Here is an 18,855-nt window from a genome sequence, read left to right on the forward strand (position 1 = left end):
ATAGACTGCAGCATTGCTTATTACATTCAGGTGTATGTGTTTGAGTAGTAATCAGCGTAAATTAGCCAACTCAGGCGCACGCTGGCATGCGGTATCTGTAGGGGTGGTTTGAGCTGGCGGTTGACGGCCGCCTGTTTGGTGTCCGAAATGAACGGTGCCTTAGTCGATCGTGCGGTAGTAGCACCGCTCATTTTTTGTGCACACCCCCGTGTACGCCCATATTTACGCCCATTTTCCCTCATTATTTCGGCCGCTCCCATCAACACGCCCCTATGCCGCCCCATTACCCGTACGCTCGCGTACAGGTTTTTTCGCACGTTGAGAGCCCGGCCGTAAGCGTTGTGGAGTGTTCGCGCCGGCGCATTAGCGTATCTGCACATGCGCAGATCATGAAAAACCCCGGGACGTACGCGTACGGCCCGGCCGCTCCAACCAGAATAAGGCCCAATATTAGGTGGTCGCTGTTGACACTCTATCCCCTACTAGTAAGGATAGAACAAACCAAATACACCAACAATAGTGTCTTCAGCGCCCCAACTTTGTAATGTCCAACATATATTTCAATAAAAATATTTCAAAGAATATTGACAAATTGCAGTGGTTCTTTTATAAGAAGCTTTTCTTTTTATTTTCAGTACATCTGACCAACACCCAACGCATTTCGTCTCGTTAGAGACTTCATCAGGGGTACATGATCTAAAATATAACATACAATTTATAAGATACATAACTTTTTTTAGGACATTACATTTATACAAAACATGATATTCATTATAAAAATTGATAAGAGTACATATGTAGTACATAAAAAGTATATATAATATAATAGGAAAAAAGGAGAGACTAGGATAAAGGAGGATGAAGAGGACCAATTATTTTACAATTATTTTACACATACAATTTATGGAGGAATATTAAAGGTACATACCTTAGAATAAACAAAGTGTATTTGACCCTTCTGGGTCAGGCGATAAAGATAGCGCAAAAGAACCGTAGTTAGGGTCCAAATGTGACACCTCAGAAGACAGTAGGTGTTATACAAACCTAATAATATGGTAAAAAATGGGATATTCATTTTTATTTTTATTTTTAAACCATATAATAATTTTTTTAGAAAGATTTTTATCCTTTCTATTCCCTTTATGGTACATACCTTCTTATATTTTTAAGATGTTTAATTTATCAGATGTCTTTGACAATATATTTAGAGCTTGAATGAAGAACCTAATGAGGAAGATATATATGTATATATATGCACCATCACTCAATGTTTTTAAGGCATAAAATCATGATGATAGTAGTGGATACATAAGCATACAATAGCATACCTAATTAGGGCAAATTCAGATTTTATCCCAATGTGTCCAAGAAAGCAAGATATTTTCTTTCTATTAAACCTACAATTATACAGAATTTTTACAGAATTTTAGTATAATAACCAAAGCCATCATTTTCAAATTAAAAGATTCTATCCTAAATGGAGGTTAAATTATCACCAAAAAATGGTCTTACCCTGTGTCAGAGGAAAGGTGTGCACTCATTGGGATCCAGACTGCAAGTGATTGTAGATGGATCTGGCCTCTCTATATATAGGGCCTGTCTATGATGTCACTTCCTTTTTTGAGAAAATATTTTATTTTTGTTTTTCTATATATAAATATAATGTAATCCACCTTATACCGCCATGACTTTATGACTTATTAGGTCTTTTTTAACTCCATTATAGTTTAAACATATTTCAGATACATTTTTTAATTTTTTAATTTTTAAAAACATTAAATCTTACTTAATTCTCTTTAATTTTAAACAGTGATAGTGTATTTAACTAGTGCGTATAATAGGGATTATCCATCTGTGATATTACAATGTTTTGAGCTTTAGAAGTCCGTTTTTTATCTTAATTAGGTCGTTTGCGTTCCACCTATAACGAGGTGGAACGCACCGCCATATTGTTTTCCTATCCTCGCGTCCAAAATGCGGAAACAGATTAAACCTTAAACTGCGTTCCACCTAGAATAAGGTGGAGCGCACCGTCATACCAATCTGCGATCTAAGCAGTGGATGCGGAAGTGATCCCAGCTTTCAGCTTCGTTCCCTTTATTTAACAGCTAAAGCGTGTCATTTGTGATATACTTAAGTGCGTGTATCTTAATAACTTTATAAGTGCTATAATTTCCTTAGGGGCACTTTATGTGTATATTAATATATAGTGCTGAATAAAGGACTTTGCGTTCCAATTAACAGAGACTGGAACGCACAGCCATATTGATTTTTTAAAAAATATGCGGTTCAGATCATAATATGACACGCACAGCCATAGTGGTTTTCTCCCTTTGTGTAAACTGTCACCTATAGTGAAGTGTCTATTTTATACTGATTTTAAATGCTTCCATTTGAAAAAGGTGGCTTTAATTTTACATATGTAACTAAATGGATTCCAAAGTTGCATTCATTTTGCAAAATGTCACAACATATATAGAAAAAAAATTTTTCAACATACATAGAAAATTTTATATAAATTCGGGTACTTGTTTCCTAGAACGGCCACAACGATTTAGATCGTTGTGGTCGTAAGATAAAAAATCGGATCGATCGCATCGCATGCGATTTGGTCGCATACGATGCGACCGATCCGATCGACCGATTTTTCACCCGATTTTTTTTTTTTTTTCACCAGATTTGTTTAAATTGCCCCCCCAAATGTTAATAAGTGTGCTAGACCCCACGATAGACGTGAACCCGAAGCGTGGCGAGCGCAGCGAGCCCGCGAGGGGCGGCGGTGCGCGTCCTCCGACCTTTTCATTCCCCTACTATCCACTAGGGCGTGGAGTGAGAATATAATAGTGTGGCGAGCGCAGCGAGCCACCGAGCCCGAAGCGTGGCGAGCGCAGCGAGCCCCGCGAGGGGACGCGTCTAACTTCACAGGTATACGCGTCCCCTCGCGGGGCTCGCTGCGCTCGCCACGCTTCGGGCTCGGTGGCTCGCTGCGCTCGCCACACTATTATATTCTCACTCCACGCCCTAGTGGATAGTAGGGGAATGAAAAGGTCGGAGGACGCGCACCGCCGCCCCTCGCGGGCTCGCTGCGCTCGCCACGCTTCGGGTTCACGTCTATCGTGGGGTCATGGCGGGCACATAAAAAATGTGAAATGGGTCATATTGGCCCATTTCACCTTTTTTATCATTTTTCCCTATGTGAGATGGACTTAATCAAGTCCATCTCATCTTGTGCCATTATAATGGCACAAGACCGACCGATTTCAATGTTAAAAGATTTTTTAACATTGAAGTCTATGGAAAAATCGGGTCAATCGGTCGGTCGCATCGCGGCCGATTTTAATTGGTCGCGACCGACCGATTGACCCGATTTCTGTCAATCAAAGTGAAAAATTTGTAAAAAATCGGCCACATCGTGAGGATCGTGTCCCTTAATTAAGAGCCACGATCACTCACGATTGTGGCCGTTCTAGGAAACAAGTACCTAAATTCGTATACATAGAAATACATGAAAATATATAAAAATAAAATAAATAAAAATACAAAAATAAATAAAAATACAAAAATACAAAAATACACAAATATATATTTACAATAAAAATACCGAAATATATTTTAAGGTGTAATATATAGAATCAATATTAATTTAACAGGTATACCTAAGAAAATTATAAGAAGGCTGTGATCTCAATACTCTCGTTTAGTCCTCTAGGGGCCAGGGTATCTAGGGTGTAAATCCAGTATGATTCACGCATGATCAAATTACGATCCCTGTCTCCCCCTCGGGGATCTTCTTTTACGTGTTCAAGTACTGTAAATTTTAAGGAGCATATCTCAGAATTGTGACAAGATTCAAAATGTCTGGGCAGGCTATGGATTTGGACCTTTCTTTTTATATTTCTTAAATGTTCTTGGATGCGAATCTTCAAGCTTCTTTTTGTCTTACCGACATACCACTTGTCACACCCACATTTTATTAGATACACTACATAAGTAGTATTGCAGGTTAAAACTCCTTCAAACCTACAGTTCTTTCTTAAATTATCAGGAATTACAGGGCCATGTTTTTCTACATGTTTACAACATTCACACTTGTTGCATGGAAACAAACCCTTTCTTTCTGGTAAGAAGGAAGGGTTGTTTCTAATGACCATACTTTTTTGAGAATCAAGTGGTCTAAGTTTGCTAGGTGCTAAAGAACTTTTCAAGTTTTTGCCCTCTTAAAAATTACATCTGGTCTGTCTGGTAGATTTGGACCTAGAATCGGATCCATCTTTAATAAGTGCCAATGTCTACCCAGACATTTCTTAATCTTGGCATGCTCCTGACTGTATTGAGTTATAAAAGGTCTGATTTTTTTGGTATTTCCATAATTGGGATTATTTTCTTTCTCCTTGAGGAGGTCTGATCTAAGTGTGGATGCTGCTCTTTTTTGGTCAAGTCTTATATTTGTTTCATTATACCCTCTTTGTAAGAATCTATTGACCAACATTTCTGATTGTTCCCAAAAAGATTTTTCATTGCTACAGTTTTTTCGAACTCTCAAAAACTGTGCAAAAGGTACATTATTTTTCCACGTATGTAAGTGGCAACTGTCTGCAGGGATATAACTATTTGCGTCAGTTTTTTTGAAAAAAGTCTTAGTCGACAAGATATTAGCTGACGGGTCTGTACTAATAACAATATCAAGAAAATCTATCTGAAGTTCATCCTCTTTATACGTGAACTTCAGATTGTACTCATTTACCTGCAAGTTTGAAATGAAATCATCAATACTTTGTTTATCACCATCCCAGACAACTAATAAATCGTCAATGTATCTTTTGTAAAATTTTATCCTTTTATCCTTAAAACCATCATCCTCATATAGAGTGTTAATTTCCCAATTGTTCATATAAATGTTTGCATATTCAGCACTATATATTAATATACACATAAAGTGCCCCTAAGCACTTATAAAGTTATTAAGATACACGCACTTAAGTATATCACAAATGACACGCTTTAGCTGTTAAATAAAGGGAACGAAGCTGAAAGCTGGGATCACTTCCGCATCCACTGCTTAGATCGCAGATTGGTATGACGGTGCGCTCCACCTTATTCTAGGTGGAACGCAGTTTAAGGTTTAATCTGTTTCCGCATTTTGGACGCGAGGATAGGAAAACAATATGGCGGTGCGTTCCACCTCGTTATAGGTGGAACGCAAACGACCTAATTAAGATAAAAAACGGACTTCTAAAGCTCAAAACATTGTAATATCACAGATGGATAATCCCTATTATACGCACTAGTTAAATACACTATCACTGTTTAAAATTAAAGATAATTAAGTAAGATTTAATGTTTTTAAAAATTAAAAAATTAAAAAATGTATCTGAAATATGTTTAAACTATAATGGAGTTAAAAAAGACCTAATAAGTCATAAAGTCATGGCGGTATAAGGTGGATTACATTATATTTATATATAGAAAAACAAAAATAAAATATTTTCTCAAAAAAGGAAGTGACATCATAGACAGGCCCTATATATAGAGAGGCCAGATCCATCTACAATCACTTGCAGTCTGGATCCCAATGAGTGCACACCTTTCCTCTGACACAGGGTAAGACCATTTTTTGGTGATAATTTAACCTCCATTTAGGATAGAATCTTTTAATTTGAAAATGATGGCTTTGGTTATTATACTAAAATTCTGTAAAAATTCTGTATAATTGTAGGTTTAATAGAAAGAAAATATCTTGCTTTCTTGGACACATTGGGATAAAATCTGAATTTGCCCTAATTAGGTATGCTATTGTATGCTTATGTATCCACTACTATCATTATGATTTTATGCCTTAAAAACATTGAGTGATGGTGCATATATATACATATATATCTTCCTCATTAGGTTCTTCATTCAAGCTCTAAATATATTGTCAAAGACATCTGATAAATTAAACATCTTAAAAATATAAGAAGGTATGTACCATAAAGGGAATAGAAAGGATAAAAATCTTTCTAAAAAAATTATTATATGGTTTAAAAATAAAAATAAAAATAAAAATGAATACCCCATTTTTTACCATATTATTAGGTTTGTATAACACCTACTGTCTTCTGAGGTGTCACATTTGGACCCTAACTACGGTTCTTTTGCGCTATCTTTATCGCCTGACCCAGAAGGGTCAAATACACTTTGTTTATTCTAAGGTATGTACCTTTAATATTCCTCCATAAATTGTATGTGTAAAATAATTGTAAAATAATTGGTCCTCTTCATCCTCCTTTATCCTAGTCTCTCCTTTTTTTCTATTATATTATATATACTTTTTATGTACTACATATGTACTCTTATCAATTTTTATAATGAATATCATGTTTTGTATAAATGTAATGTCCTAAAAAAAGTTATGTATCTTATAAAATGTATGTTATATTTTAGATCATGTACCCCTAATGAAGTCTCTAACGAGACGAAACGCGTTGGGTGTTGGTCAGATGTACTGAAAATAAAAAGAAAAGCTTCTTATAAAAGAACCACTGCAATTTGTCAATATTCTTTGAAATATTTTTATTGAAATATATGTTGGACATTACAAAGTTGGGGCGCTGAAGACACTATTGTTTATGTATGTATGTATGTATGTATATGTATATATATATATATATATATATACTCCAAATATGAGGTGGAACTAAGCATCCCCCGCCGAGTTATCGCCCTATGGGCTTCTAACGCGACCCACCGCCGCCCTGCACCGACTCCCCCTCACCTGTGTCCGGGGAGCACAGAGCTGTGCTGCCCGCACCTGTGACCTCCTCCTCCCTGCACTATGATCCTCTTCTGGGTGCAGGGAGGAGGAGAGCAGCAGCAGTGCCAGGCAAGGGAGGGAGCCGTCTCCCACCGCAAAGGACAGCTCTTAACGCAAGAGCTGTCCTTTGCCATAATTATTGCATATGTTACAGCATATGCGATAATTATGTTAGCGGTAGCCGGCGATGGGCGACGGTAAGGGGGTGCGGATGTTAGAGCATCCCCCCTCTTAAACAGAAGTAATGTGTATTAAAACTAGAGCTGTGCAGGCTCTGATTTACTCTGATTTAAAAGCAGGATCTCATTGGCTATCAACTGTCATGTGATTTGGGATAGCCAATAAGATCCTGCTTTGAAATCAGAGTAAAGCAGAACCTGCACATCTCTAATTAAACCGACATCAACATTTCAGGATTCCACATCCGGCAATGGACGTGGCAGGGCTGTGGGCGGTGTGGCCGCGACAGACGCCAGGGAGGACACTGGATGGTAATACACTATTTATTGCACTTGTTTAATGCACATTACCCCGATGAAGGGGAAACTCTTCTCGAAACGTTGATGTCATTTTACTGGGTGTGGTATAAATCCCCGACGGTCGGGATTCCACAGCGGGGGGAGCGCAATGAAGCCCCTTGCAGGCTCGCTGCGCTCGCCACGCTGCAGGCACGGTGGCGAGCTGCGCTCGCCACCTATTTTATTCTCCCTCTATGGGGGTCGTGGACCCCCACGAGGGAGCAGTCGGGATTCCGACGTCGGAGTAATGACTGTCGGAATCCCGACTGTCGGGGAGCCATCCGGCACCCCATTTTACTAAACGTTACTACTGTTTAAGCCTCTGAGTGCAGCCTTGTTGTTTTGAGTATTGAGTTGGGGTGTCACAGCCCAAAGTAAGGCATCAGAGCCACATATCCCCTCGTGGGTCACCGGATTGCCGGGGCTCAGTGTGGATTATATATATAAAACTTACTTGACACGGTCTACACTGCGCCACAATTTTTAAGGTATTATTCAGGACTTGGAGGGACAGTACATGGCTTAGCCTCCAGCAGTCCTCACCCATCTCTGCCCACCCAGTCTATACAGAACAACCAATAAGCTCTGAGCATAGTATTACCAATGCGCTGCTGCTGGGCATGTTGTGAGCCGCCTGCTTCTCCAGCAGCTCAGCCCTCTCCAAGTCCACAGTCTGGTATTTTCAGTGTGCCCTCTGCAGACCTTGTAGAAGCCGCCACGAGGTCTACAGCTCGATAGGTACGCCACTGGGTATTAGTATATCTGGGCCCTCACTTCAAGCAAATATAAGAAAACTAGTGGTTATGATTATTTAGGTGGTATTCTATTGCAGACAGTTATATGGTCAAGTAGGCTACCCAGTCATAGCCCATTTTTACCTTGCAAACTATTTTGTCTGGAGAAAACACACGGGATCTTGGATAAGTTCCCAGACCCATGTATTATCACAGAAAAACAGGACTCTAAGGGCTGGGGATCTTGGATTTTGCTCTGCGAATCATAATCCCTCATAAATTACAGTGTAGTTTCCCACCAATATAAGGTTACACTTTTTTATGTTTAAAATGTTGCTGTATATCTAGAAATTAACGGCAAAATAAAGGTTTTTATGTCATCATTCATTTTTTTGCATACTGTAATTTAATGGTCCCTGCCTTGTTTATTTGTCGCTACAGTGTTCTCTGTATTGTGTGTTGGTCAATAGATCAGTGCCATATTGTAAGTCTTTACCAAACAATGTTTCCTATATTTCATTAGCTATTTAAACTTTTCAAACTACACCCACAACACTTTGCCATACTCATTTTTGCATTGCATACATTGGCAGAAAATCTGGGCCACTTGCTTGAGTTTGCCCTCCTAGCTGTAAGCCGCCAGCCAGCCCCTGTTCCTTACCTAGGAATATGCTGATAGAATATCTTCGTGCTCCATATTTCTCTCTGCTGTCTGACTGCAATGGAAAACAAACCCCATTCCGTCCATAGAAGTTGCCAAATGTATCATAGCTAAAGAAAGGAATGATGGTGATGAAGAAGCCGAGTACCCAAATAGCTACAAGTGTGCCTAAGGTCTGCCCGCGGCCTGCTCGGAAGTGACTGAATGGAAAGACGATGCAAAGGTACTTTTCCAGAGTCATGTATGTCAGCATCATAACAGAAACCTCAGAGGACAGCATGGCCAAAGAGCCAACCAGCTTACACTCCCAGCTCTCCATCCAAGCCTGGGCGTGTTTGTTGTATTCTCCCTGAAACTTTATATCAAAGGCACCGAGGCAGAAGAGGTAGAATCCCATCAGACAGTCTGCACCTGTGCAAATAAAGGGTGTATTAGAATCCAAAATGTTATAGAATAGTAAATGTTGCAGTATTTGCCATTGCATTAGGTCTGCGGTTTTTAAAAAGCAATGGTTAGCTTTGTAGTGCACATTGAAATATAAAATTACATAGAATTAACATGAATGGCTACAAGGCTTTATATTAGTGATGGGCTCCAATTGCAGTGCTCATTCTGATGGGTGTGGTATAGCGGTCCAACAGTTCAGATGGTCAGTGTACTGACATCAGAATCCTGACTGCCGGTACTCCGACAGGGGGGTGAGCGCATTGATGCTCCTTGCGGGCTCTGTGGCTCGCCAAAGGTTCTATTCTCCCTCCATGGGGGTCATGGACAGTGTTCCCTCTAAGCTGTGCGCGTGTGCGCGCGCACACAACTCGCCGAGCCCGCGCACAGACATTACAACTGAGCGCACAAAGGTTAAAATCTTGTTTTAGTGTGCCACGAGTTTAATAAGGTTGAAAATCACTGCTATAGTCTATATGTGTGGTGTGTGAAGTCTGTAAACATTCAAATTGCTTTATTAACTCAACAGAACTAGAAACCTAGGCCTGTATACGTTATGTGACGCACAAAAATTTGCACAGCCAATATCTTTTTCTGCACAAAGCCTTCGTAAAATTAGAGGGAACATTGGTCATGGACCTCCATGGAGGGAGAATAGCCCCTGTAAGTCAGGATCCCAACAGTCGGGAGATCATCTGCCACCCCATGCTGATTTAGCTTCTGCTTTATGTTCAGTCACAAATCCGATTCACCTGCTACAGTCTGACAGTTCTTTTCCAATGAAATGGAGAATAAGTGTTGCACAGAACGTCTCATAAGAAGAAGGATTATAGGGCCTTATTCTAGTTCACTCTTTCTGACAAAATCCTTCTTAGATGAACAAAACCATGTGCACTGCAGGGGGCAAATGTAAAATATGCAGAGAGAATTAGATTTGGGTGAGTTATTTTGTTTCTGTGCAGGGTAATTACTGGCTGCTTTATTTTTACTCTGCAATATAGATCTCACTTTGGAGTAAAACCCCACCCAAATCTAATTCTCTGCACAAGTAACATCTGCCCCCTGCAGTGCACATGGTTTTGTCCATCTAAGAAAAATTTTGTCAGAAAGAGTGAACTAGAATAAGGCCCATAGTGCTGTCTACATCAGCTGGACTTGCTCATTTCATCGTGGGAAATAGCTGAAACTGTTATCAACTGACCAAACTTTATTAACACAATATGTGTGTTTTTTTAAGGTTCATGATATTATTAATTTCTAGTGACCTCACACTAACATAGTCACCCATAATGAGTTGATAATAATTAAAGAGTCCTCATGCCAGACTAACAGTTCAGGTTTTAGTAATCCCCATGCTTGAAAAGAGATGGTTACATCAAAATAACTGAAATACTAGTTAAGCACTAGTTAATGCCAAATAGCATTGGGTGATATTTCTAATAGGCAATATTAGTGACCACAAATATCTGCCAATGGTAAGCACATGCCAACAGCTTTGCAACCTAGCTTATTTACTGTTATTGTGGGAGATGGCAATAGCAATAACATATTTGCGACAGTTCAGGCTAGCCCATGGTTGGCATGTAGAAGCTATCACCAGAAGTAGCCATCAAAGGATAGCCGGGGGCTTCGCAAACAACGAAAACACCAATTTAAGTATTTTTTTCCTTTTTAATAAATAGAGGGCATAGGCGTGTCACAATCCTCAGAATACCGACAGTGGGAGAAATGGGAGAAATTACTGATAACTTTAAATGGAATGTACAAGGATTATGGGGTTACGGTTAAGCTGCTGGAGTGCTGGTTAAGGTTATCCGTACAATATTTACCAAAGATTGTGAGCATTTTCATTGGTATTCTAACGTTTGGGATTCCATACTCAAACCTTTTAATTCTTAACTAAGCAATAATTTATTTTAGTTGGCAGAATGAGCATTTCCTATAAGTATGTGGGAGACCAGGCGGGTGTGCTGACAGGCCCACCAGGCGATCCAATGTAGCTGAAAGGTAAGTTCAGGCTGGGACTGAAGTGACATGTATGAGGATGAGAATTACACAAGGAGGAGCTGAAGTGACATGGAAGAAATGGAGTGACAGAGGGGAGAGATGCAGTGACACATGGGGGAACTGGAGTAACACAGTGGAAGGCGGGAGTAATATGGGAGAGCTGGTGTGATACAAGAGTGAGTTGCAGTGATACATGAAAGGCTGGAGTAATATGGGAGAGCTGATGTGATAACAGAAGGAGCTGCAGCGACACAAGGAAAGCTGGTCTCATAAGGAAGAGCTGAAGTGACACAAGAGGGAGCTGCAGTGACACATGGAAGGCTGGAGTAATATGGGAGAACTGGTGTGAAACATGGGAGCAGTAAGATCTCTTACCCAATGTGGTAGAGGAGGGTCCATGCATGCCCTGAGAAAAGGGAGTGTAGCTTTGTGTGAAGGGACACCTAATCCCCGTTTCAGTCACTCTGGGTGATGCAGGCTGCCCCCAGAAACTGCTGTCATTGCAGTGCCATCTTCTACACTGTGACAGGAGTTGGTTGCTGCATAAATGTTACAATGCAGCACCCAGCTCTTGTCACTGAGCAGGAGCAGTCATTTTGGTGTCACCACTTAGCAGGAGACACAGGGGTACAGCCCACATCCATGTAGTGACGCCAATGCATGGGACGCTGGAGTGACATAAGAATGGAGATGGAATGACACAAGGGGGGAACTGGAATGACATAAAAGCAATGCTGGAATGACACAAGTAGGGAATGGGGGCTGGAGTTACACAGTGGAGAGTTGCAGTGACACATGGAAGGCTGGAGTAACACATGAGGGGGGGTGGAGTGACAAATAGGAGACTAGAGTGACACAAGGGGGTCGATCCTATTAGCCCCAATAAAGTCACGGGTGTAAATCATCATGCCATCCGAATTCGCAGAAAAATGCTCGCTGCCCCAGAGGGTAATGACCAATTTTCAATGAGTTCAGACTGAAACCAGCCTGCGAAGGGGGTAATCGGTTGCCATTGCTGACGTTTAAACACCATTGGAACAGCACCACGCCCCCTACATATTTAATAGGATAGACCCCAAGGTGAATGCTGAAGTGATATAAGTTGGGAGCTGGTGTGACACATGGGGTTGGACTGGAGTGACACATATATGGTTATGCTTAAACTGCTCCCAAGGAAATTTTCACTCTTGGCTTCACGTGGTGTAGAATCATGGGACACTTACAACATAGAGATTTGATTGACAGTGCATGTTGCCAGTTTTCAGTAACTATGAAGGATCTCATGCAGATCACAAACAGGTTTCCAAAGCAGGTTACACAGGCCATAACCCAGACGAAGACCCGGAGTAAGATGTTGGCCAATAGATTTTCAAAGGAAGAGATGCCATCACTGTTGGGCTTGCAGCTGCGCACATGAGGGGCATAACTGCAATACTGGAATTTTTTGAAGTATCTGCAAGAAAAAGATGAAGATGCAAACTATTGCAGTAATGACGACCGTAAGAAAAACACTTAAGCATTACTTTATACAGATGGAGCGGGAGACATCTTTGCAGGGGATGGTGGAAGAGTCGCCATCCGCCATCCCAGACCAGCCGCCGTAAGGGGACACGCGCGCACGAGATGCGCGCGCGTCCCCTTACAACAGGGCTCCCCCCGAGTCCCCGCAGCCTCACCGATGGTTGCCCTGGGTCCTCGCCACCTTGTCGCACCCCCCCCCCAACCCTGTCTGTCTCCCTTAAGTCTCCCGCTCCATCTGTATGTCTACTTTACATATTCAAGATCAGCTTGTAGATGCTATGGATATGTTATCTATATATACACTGCTCAAAAAATAAAGGGAACACTTAAACAACACAATGTAACTCCAAGTCAATCACACTTCTGTGAAATCAAACTATCCACTTAGAAAGCAACAATGATTGACAATCAATTTTGCATGCTGTTGAGCAAATGGAATAGACAACAGGTGGAAATTCTAGGCCAGGGGTGGCCAACCGGTCATAGGTAAAGAGCCGAAAAATATTGGTAGTCAAGCTAAAGAGCCGACATCATGCGCGCGCCGAAGGCGCATGCGCCAAAAAAAGGGGTGTAGTCTATTTTGACCCCTTGGGCGGGTGTGATACAAATATGCCTCCAATAGTGCAGTGCCATATATACATATGCCCCCATGGTGCCAGGTATGCACCACACGGTGCCGGATATGCCCCTACGGTGCCAGAAAGCTGCTATGCCCCCACAGTGCAAATTTCCCAGCAGCAGCACTCACCGTTGTTGCAGCTGCTGCCGGGCAGGGAGAGGACAGTCTGGCGTCCCCCTGCAGTCCGACTCCTGTCATGTCACCGTGGGGAGGGGAGGAGAGCACACAAGCACAGCACAGCGCATGTCTCCTTCCCCCCTCACTTCCCTGTAACTGGTCCGTCCACCAATCAAAGCTCACTGGCCATCTCCTGATTGGCTGCTGGCCACGGCCCAGTCACAAGGATGCACAGTAAGGGGTAGGAGAGATGCGCAATGCGTGCTCTCCTCCCCTCAGAAGGAGAAGGGATTCAGGGAACCGGGAGCAGTGGGGACTGGGACGGGCGGTGGGCAGTAGTGGGATCAGGAGCCGCACTTTACAAGGGGGAGAGCCGCATGAGGCTCAAGAGCCTCGGGTTGGCCACCACTGTTCTAGGCAATTAGCAAGACACCTCCAATAAAAGAGTTGTTCTGCAGGTGGTGACCACAGACCACTTCTCAGCTCCTATGCTTTCTGGCTGTTTGGCCACTTTTGCTTTCACTCTAGTGGTAGCATGAGACAGAGTCTACAACCCACACAAGTGGCTCAGGTAGTGCAGCTCATCCAGGATGGCACATCAATGCAAGCTGTGGCAAGAAGGTTTGCTGTGTCTGTCAGCGTAGTGTCCAGAGCATGGAGGCTCTACCAAGAGACAGGCCAGTACATCAGGAGACGTGGGGCAGGCCGTAGGAGGGCAACAACCCAGCAGCAGGACCGCTACCTCCGCCTTTGGGCAAGGAGGAACAGGAGGAGCACTACCAGAGCCCTGCAAAATGACCTCCAGCAGGCCACAAATGTGCATGTGTCTTCTGAAATGGTAAGAAACAGACTCAATGAGGGTGGTACGACGTCCACAGGTGGGGGTTGTGCTTACAGCCCAACACCGTGCAGGATGTTTGGCATTTGCCAGAGAACACCAAGATTGGCAAATTCGACACTGGCGCATTGTGCTCTTCACAGATGAAAGCAGGTTCACACTGAGCACATGTTAGATGTGACAGAGTCTGGAGACGCCAAGGAGAATGTTCTGCTGCCTGCAACATCCTCCAGCATGACCAGTTTGGCAGTGGGTCGGTAATGGTGTGGGTTGGCATTTCTTTGGGGGGGGCCGCACAGCCCTCCATGTGCTCACCAGAGGTAGCCTAACTTCCATTAGGTACCAAGATGAGATACTCAGACCCCGTGTAAGACCATATGCTGGTGCGGTTGGCCCTGGGTTCCTCCTAATGCAAGATAATGCTAGAGCTCATGTGGCTGGAGTGTGTCAGCAGTTCCTGCAAGATGAAGGCATTGATGCTATGGACTGGTCTGCCCATTTCCCAGACCTGAATCCAATTGAGCACATCTGGGACATCATGTCTTACTCCACGTTGTACCACAGACTGTCCAGGAGTTGGCAGATACTTTAGTCCAGGTCTGGGAGGAGATCCCTCAGATCATCCGCCACCTCATCAGGAGCATGCCCAGGCATTGTAGGGAGGTCATACAGGCACATGGAGGCCACACACACTACTGAGCCTCATTGTGACTTGTTTTAAGGACATTACATCAAAGTTGGTTCAGCCTGTAGTGGGTTTTTCCTCTTTAATTTTGAGTGTGACTCCACATCCAGACCTCCATGGGTTAATACATTTGATTTCCATTGATAATTGTTGTGTTATTTTGTTGTCAGCACATTCAACTATGTAAAGAACAAAGTATTTAATAAGAATATTTCATTCATTTAGATCTAGGATGTGTTATGTTAGTGTTCCCTTTATGTTTTTTGAGCAGTGTATAATGTTAATAATATGAGAATGGATAAAATTAATAACTACTGTGCAATATAGATAATACAAATCTACACAAATGTGAATAAAACCAGCAAACTAAAATGTGTAAAAGTGTCATTTTAGATCTTTCTAGGTACAATCGGTTACTATTTAGACTTCGTTGTGAATGCTTTTCTAGCTGTAAGTCATCACACAATATAATATGATGCAGGACAGGAGCTATCTTGAGGAAACATCACATTATATTGGCAACATATAAAATATGTCATTTCGCTGGCAAAATAACATCTACCATGTATGGCTTGTGTATATGCAGTGAAATGAGACTGCCTGATTCTAGATCCTCGCAGCTTACCAAGCACAATAGACGCCAACCTGCTGAATACCTGTCCACCACGCCAATTCCCTTCAGTACTATGCAAGGGAATGTGTAACAAAAACACATCCCCTTGCATGCCTCCGCTGCAAAAATCATTTGATGGTCGCTGACCATCGAATGATTTTCCCAGGCTTCGCAATAAAAGTCAGTCTGAACTGACTTTTATTTGCGCTGCCTGACCAAAGAAGTTGGTCCCCAATAGTGGTTTTCGGAATAATTCGATAACGAATATTTGGATACTCAAACTGTTTTTGGCTTTGTCACTTGGGTAATTTGTGCAATTTTTTTTAACCTTGTGATAGCCTGACAATACTGTATTTGTGTCAAAAGTGGGACTCTTGGTACCATGTTAGACTATAGTGCAGGCAACTTTCAATGCTCAGTAATGAAGATCAGTTATTAAAAATTCATAATATTATGCAACAGACTTCTAATTTATTTCCCTTTTGAATAGCATGGAGTGTTTTCATCAGTGCCATCCATTTTATATATTATCACTCAGAGCCGGCCTTAGGCATAGGCAAACTAGGCAATTGCCTAGGGCATTTGGAATGCCTAGGGGCATCAGCAGCTTCTACTGATTAAAATGATATGCAGCATGCCTATATTCTGTGTGGGAGTGAGGCTGTATATGCATATGAAATAGTGTATTCATGGAAATCACTGTAACATAGCATTCCGTTTGCAGGTACAGCCACAGTCGCACACAGAATATAGGCATGCCGCATATCATTTTAATCATTGGAATCTCCTTGTGTGTGCTGGTCATAACAATGCTAATAAGACGAATTTTCAGCAAAAAAGGCACCCAACGTTAGCAGAACTGGACAGGAGCTGCATGGCCTATTGAGTCAAGATGTATGAGGAAACATCTGTATCCAAGCAGAGGCAGAGGTCACAGTGTTAGCGGCTGTGCGAGTGCTGTCTGCGGGTGGGTTGGTTGTGCAATAGTGTTCAGCATATGTGTAAGGGGCATTATGTGTGTCATGTATAAATGCATAAAAAATGTGCGCCATATGTGTAACAGGCTTTATGTGTGTCATGTGTATAAGGGCATTAATAATGTGCAACATATGTGTAATGGGCATTATGTGTGTCATGTGTATAAGGGCATAAGGTACTTATGTAATATCTGGGCTCCCATTTTTCTTATGAAACCACGTCCACTCGTGGGGCTCGCTGCGCTCGCCAAGCTTCGGGCACGGTGGCTCGCTGCGCTCGCCACACTATATAGAATCAACTCCATGCGTAGTTGGATAGTAGGGGTATGAAAAAATGGGGTGCATTTAACATGGTAGCCCAGATAATACATAAGTACCGGGCATAAATAATGTGCAACATATGTGTAAGGGGTATTATGTGTGTCATTATTTGTATGAAGGGCATTAATAAAGATTGGCATAATGTGTAAGGCGCATTATGGTTATAAGGACATTAATAATGTGTATCATGTGTAAGGGACATTACTTTGTGGTATTATCAGGGGTGCCGAGAGAAAGGGGTAGGGGACACAAATTACCCAGGCCAAAGTCTGATGGAAGGGCCCAGTGGGGCCCCCTGTCCCCCTTTCCTTATGTGACAGCAGCAGCTGCAGCTCTTCTCCTCTGCCCAGCAAACACTGCTTTGTGCTGGGTTGCAGTGTGGCCATGGAGGTGCTTAAAATAAAATATTTTCTCAGGATTTTTTTCTAAGTGCATAATGTGAATAATGTGAGGAGTAATGTACATAAGGTAAAGTGGTACTACTGTGTGATGTAATGTGAATAAGGGACACCATCAAATGATATCATGTGAATAAAGTTGCACTACTGTGTGGCATAATTTGAATTCAGGATACTATTGTGTGGCCATGCCCCTTCCCAGCAAGAACACACCCCTGTTTGGGCTGCGCACCGAATGTGTACGCTGTTTCTATTTAAAATATTGTGGGTAGGGGCACCAAAATGATGACTGCTATGATGAGGGTTGATGGTGCTGGGAAAGGGGAGCAGGGTCAGAGGCGGAACTAGTGGCGGTGCTAAGGGGCATGAGCCAAAATCTTGCCTAGGGCGTCATTTAGGCTAGGGCCGGCTCTGTTATCACTTTAGCATATATGCTGAACTGTAATATCCACTGAAGTTATTACATTGCAGAGCCACACCCCTTCCCTCAAGGACACACCCCCTAGAGCACCCACGGCAACATTGTAAATCTGTGCCCCTGAATTACACCAGCCAATTCACTAGGAACCAGTATGGACACACTTAATGTATTTCAATCAGGGTTGCCGACCCTCCCGGAATTTCCGGGAGTCTCCCGAAAATCGGGTCCCCCCTCCCGGCCCCCGGAAGGGTGGGCAACCCTCCCGGATTCAGGGGGCACCCCCGCTGTCCCCTGGATCGCGGCATTAAAATGCCGCAATCCTCGGGTCTCAGAGGAGGGGGTGGAGCTAAAATGACACACTCGCGTCATTTTAGCCCTGCCCCCTCCACGGAGATCCGTAAATTTACTGGTTTAGCATCATGGGGGGCGGGGCTTAGTGATGTCACGCTTAAGCCCCGCCCCCTGAACGGCTGCTGAAACTCTCCTCTCCGGGCTTCTCCCGGAGAGGAGAATAACAAAGTCGGCAACCCTGATTTCATTAGGAATGACCAATGTCAAAATGGTGAGCTGGGGGTTAAATCCCCCTCCCTTTAAGCACCTGAGGGGCATTACTAAATTGATTGATCAGCTCTTACACTTTTTTTTGTGCAAGAGGCATTTGATGGGACCTGAATTTGGAGGGCATGCCGGTTCCTGTAGTGCCACATGGAGGGTAACTCCAGATAGGCTGGCTCTCAACTTAGATATATTGGTAAGTGCAGTTATCATGTAGCCTAATGTGGGGTACAAACCACCACGACCCGCTCACGATGCACATTGTGAGCGGGTCGTCAGTGTTTTTTCAGACCCGCTCACGATGATGCGGGGAGGCACGACCCGCTCACGATGTGCACCGTGAGCGGGTCCGATCCGATGGCGACCCGCACCTGGGAGTATGGACGTTCTTCAGATCCTACCTGCTGCAGGTAGGATCTGAATAACGACCGACCGACCGACCTGCGGGACCGCGCATCGGATCGGTATCGGTCCACACCAGGACAGAAAAGGGCCCAATCACCACACAATCTACATCCAATTGGTCGGAATTGGATCTAGATTGATGGGATCGGACCCCTGTCGTCCTGGTGTGCACCCAGCATAACAGTAGACAATTATATGGCCCAGAATGGGTTCTGTTATCATGCAGTA

At 42.9% G+C, this 18,855-nt stretch overlaps 1 protein-coding gene across 1 annotated transcript in view; it reads right to left on the reverse strand.

The window, feature by feature from the left end:
- Positions 1 to 18,855, reverse strand: part of LOC146035592 (relaxin receptor 1-like) — a 474,765-nt gene that overhangs the window by 31,380 nt on the left and 424,530 nt on the right. Inside the window, exons 15-16 of the mRNA XM_083159131.1 lie at positions 12,381 to 12,610; positions 8,707 to 9,117 (exon numbers count right to left, since the gene is read on the reverse strand). Coding sequence (XP_083015257.1) covers positions 8,707 to 9,117; positions 12,381 to 12,610 — 641 coding nt within the window. The remainder of the gene's footprint in view (positions 1 to 8,706; positions 9,118 to 12,380; positions 12,611 to 18,855) is intronic.

Source organism: Crinia signifera, chromosome 9 (genome assembly GCF_055691185.1).
Source record: "Crinia signifera chromosome 9, ASM5569118v1, whole genome shotgun sequence".
In the NCBI taxonomy this organism is placed as follows: Eukaryota; Metazoa; Chordata; class Amphibia; order Anura; family Myobatrachidae; genus Crinia; species Crinia signifera.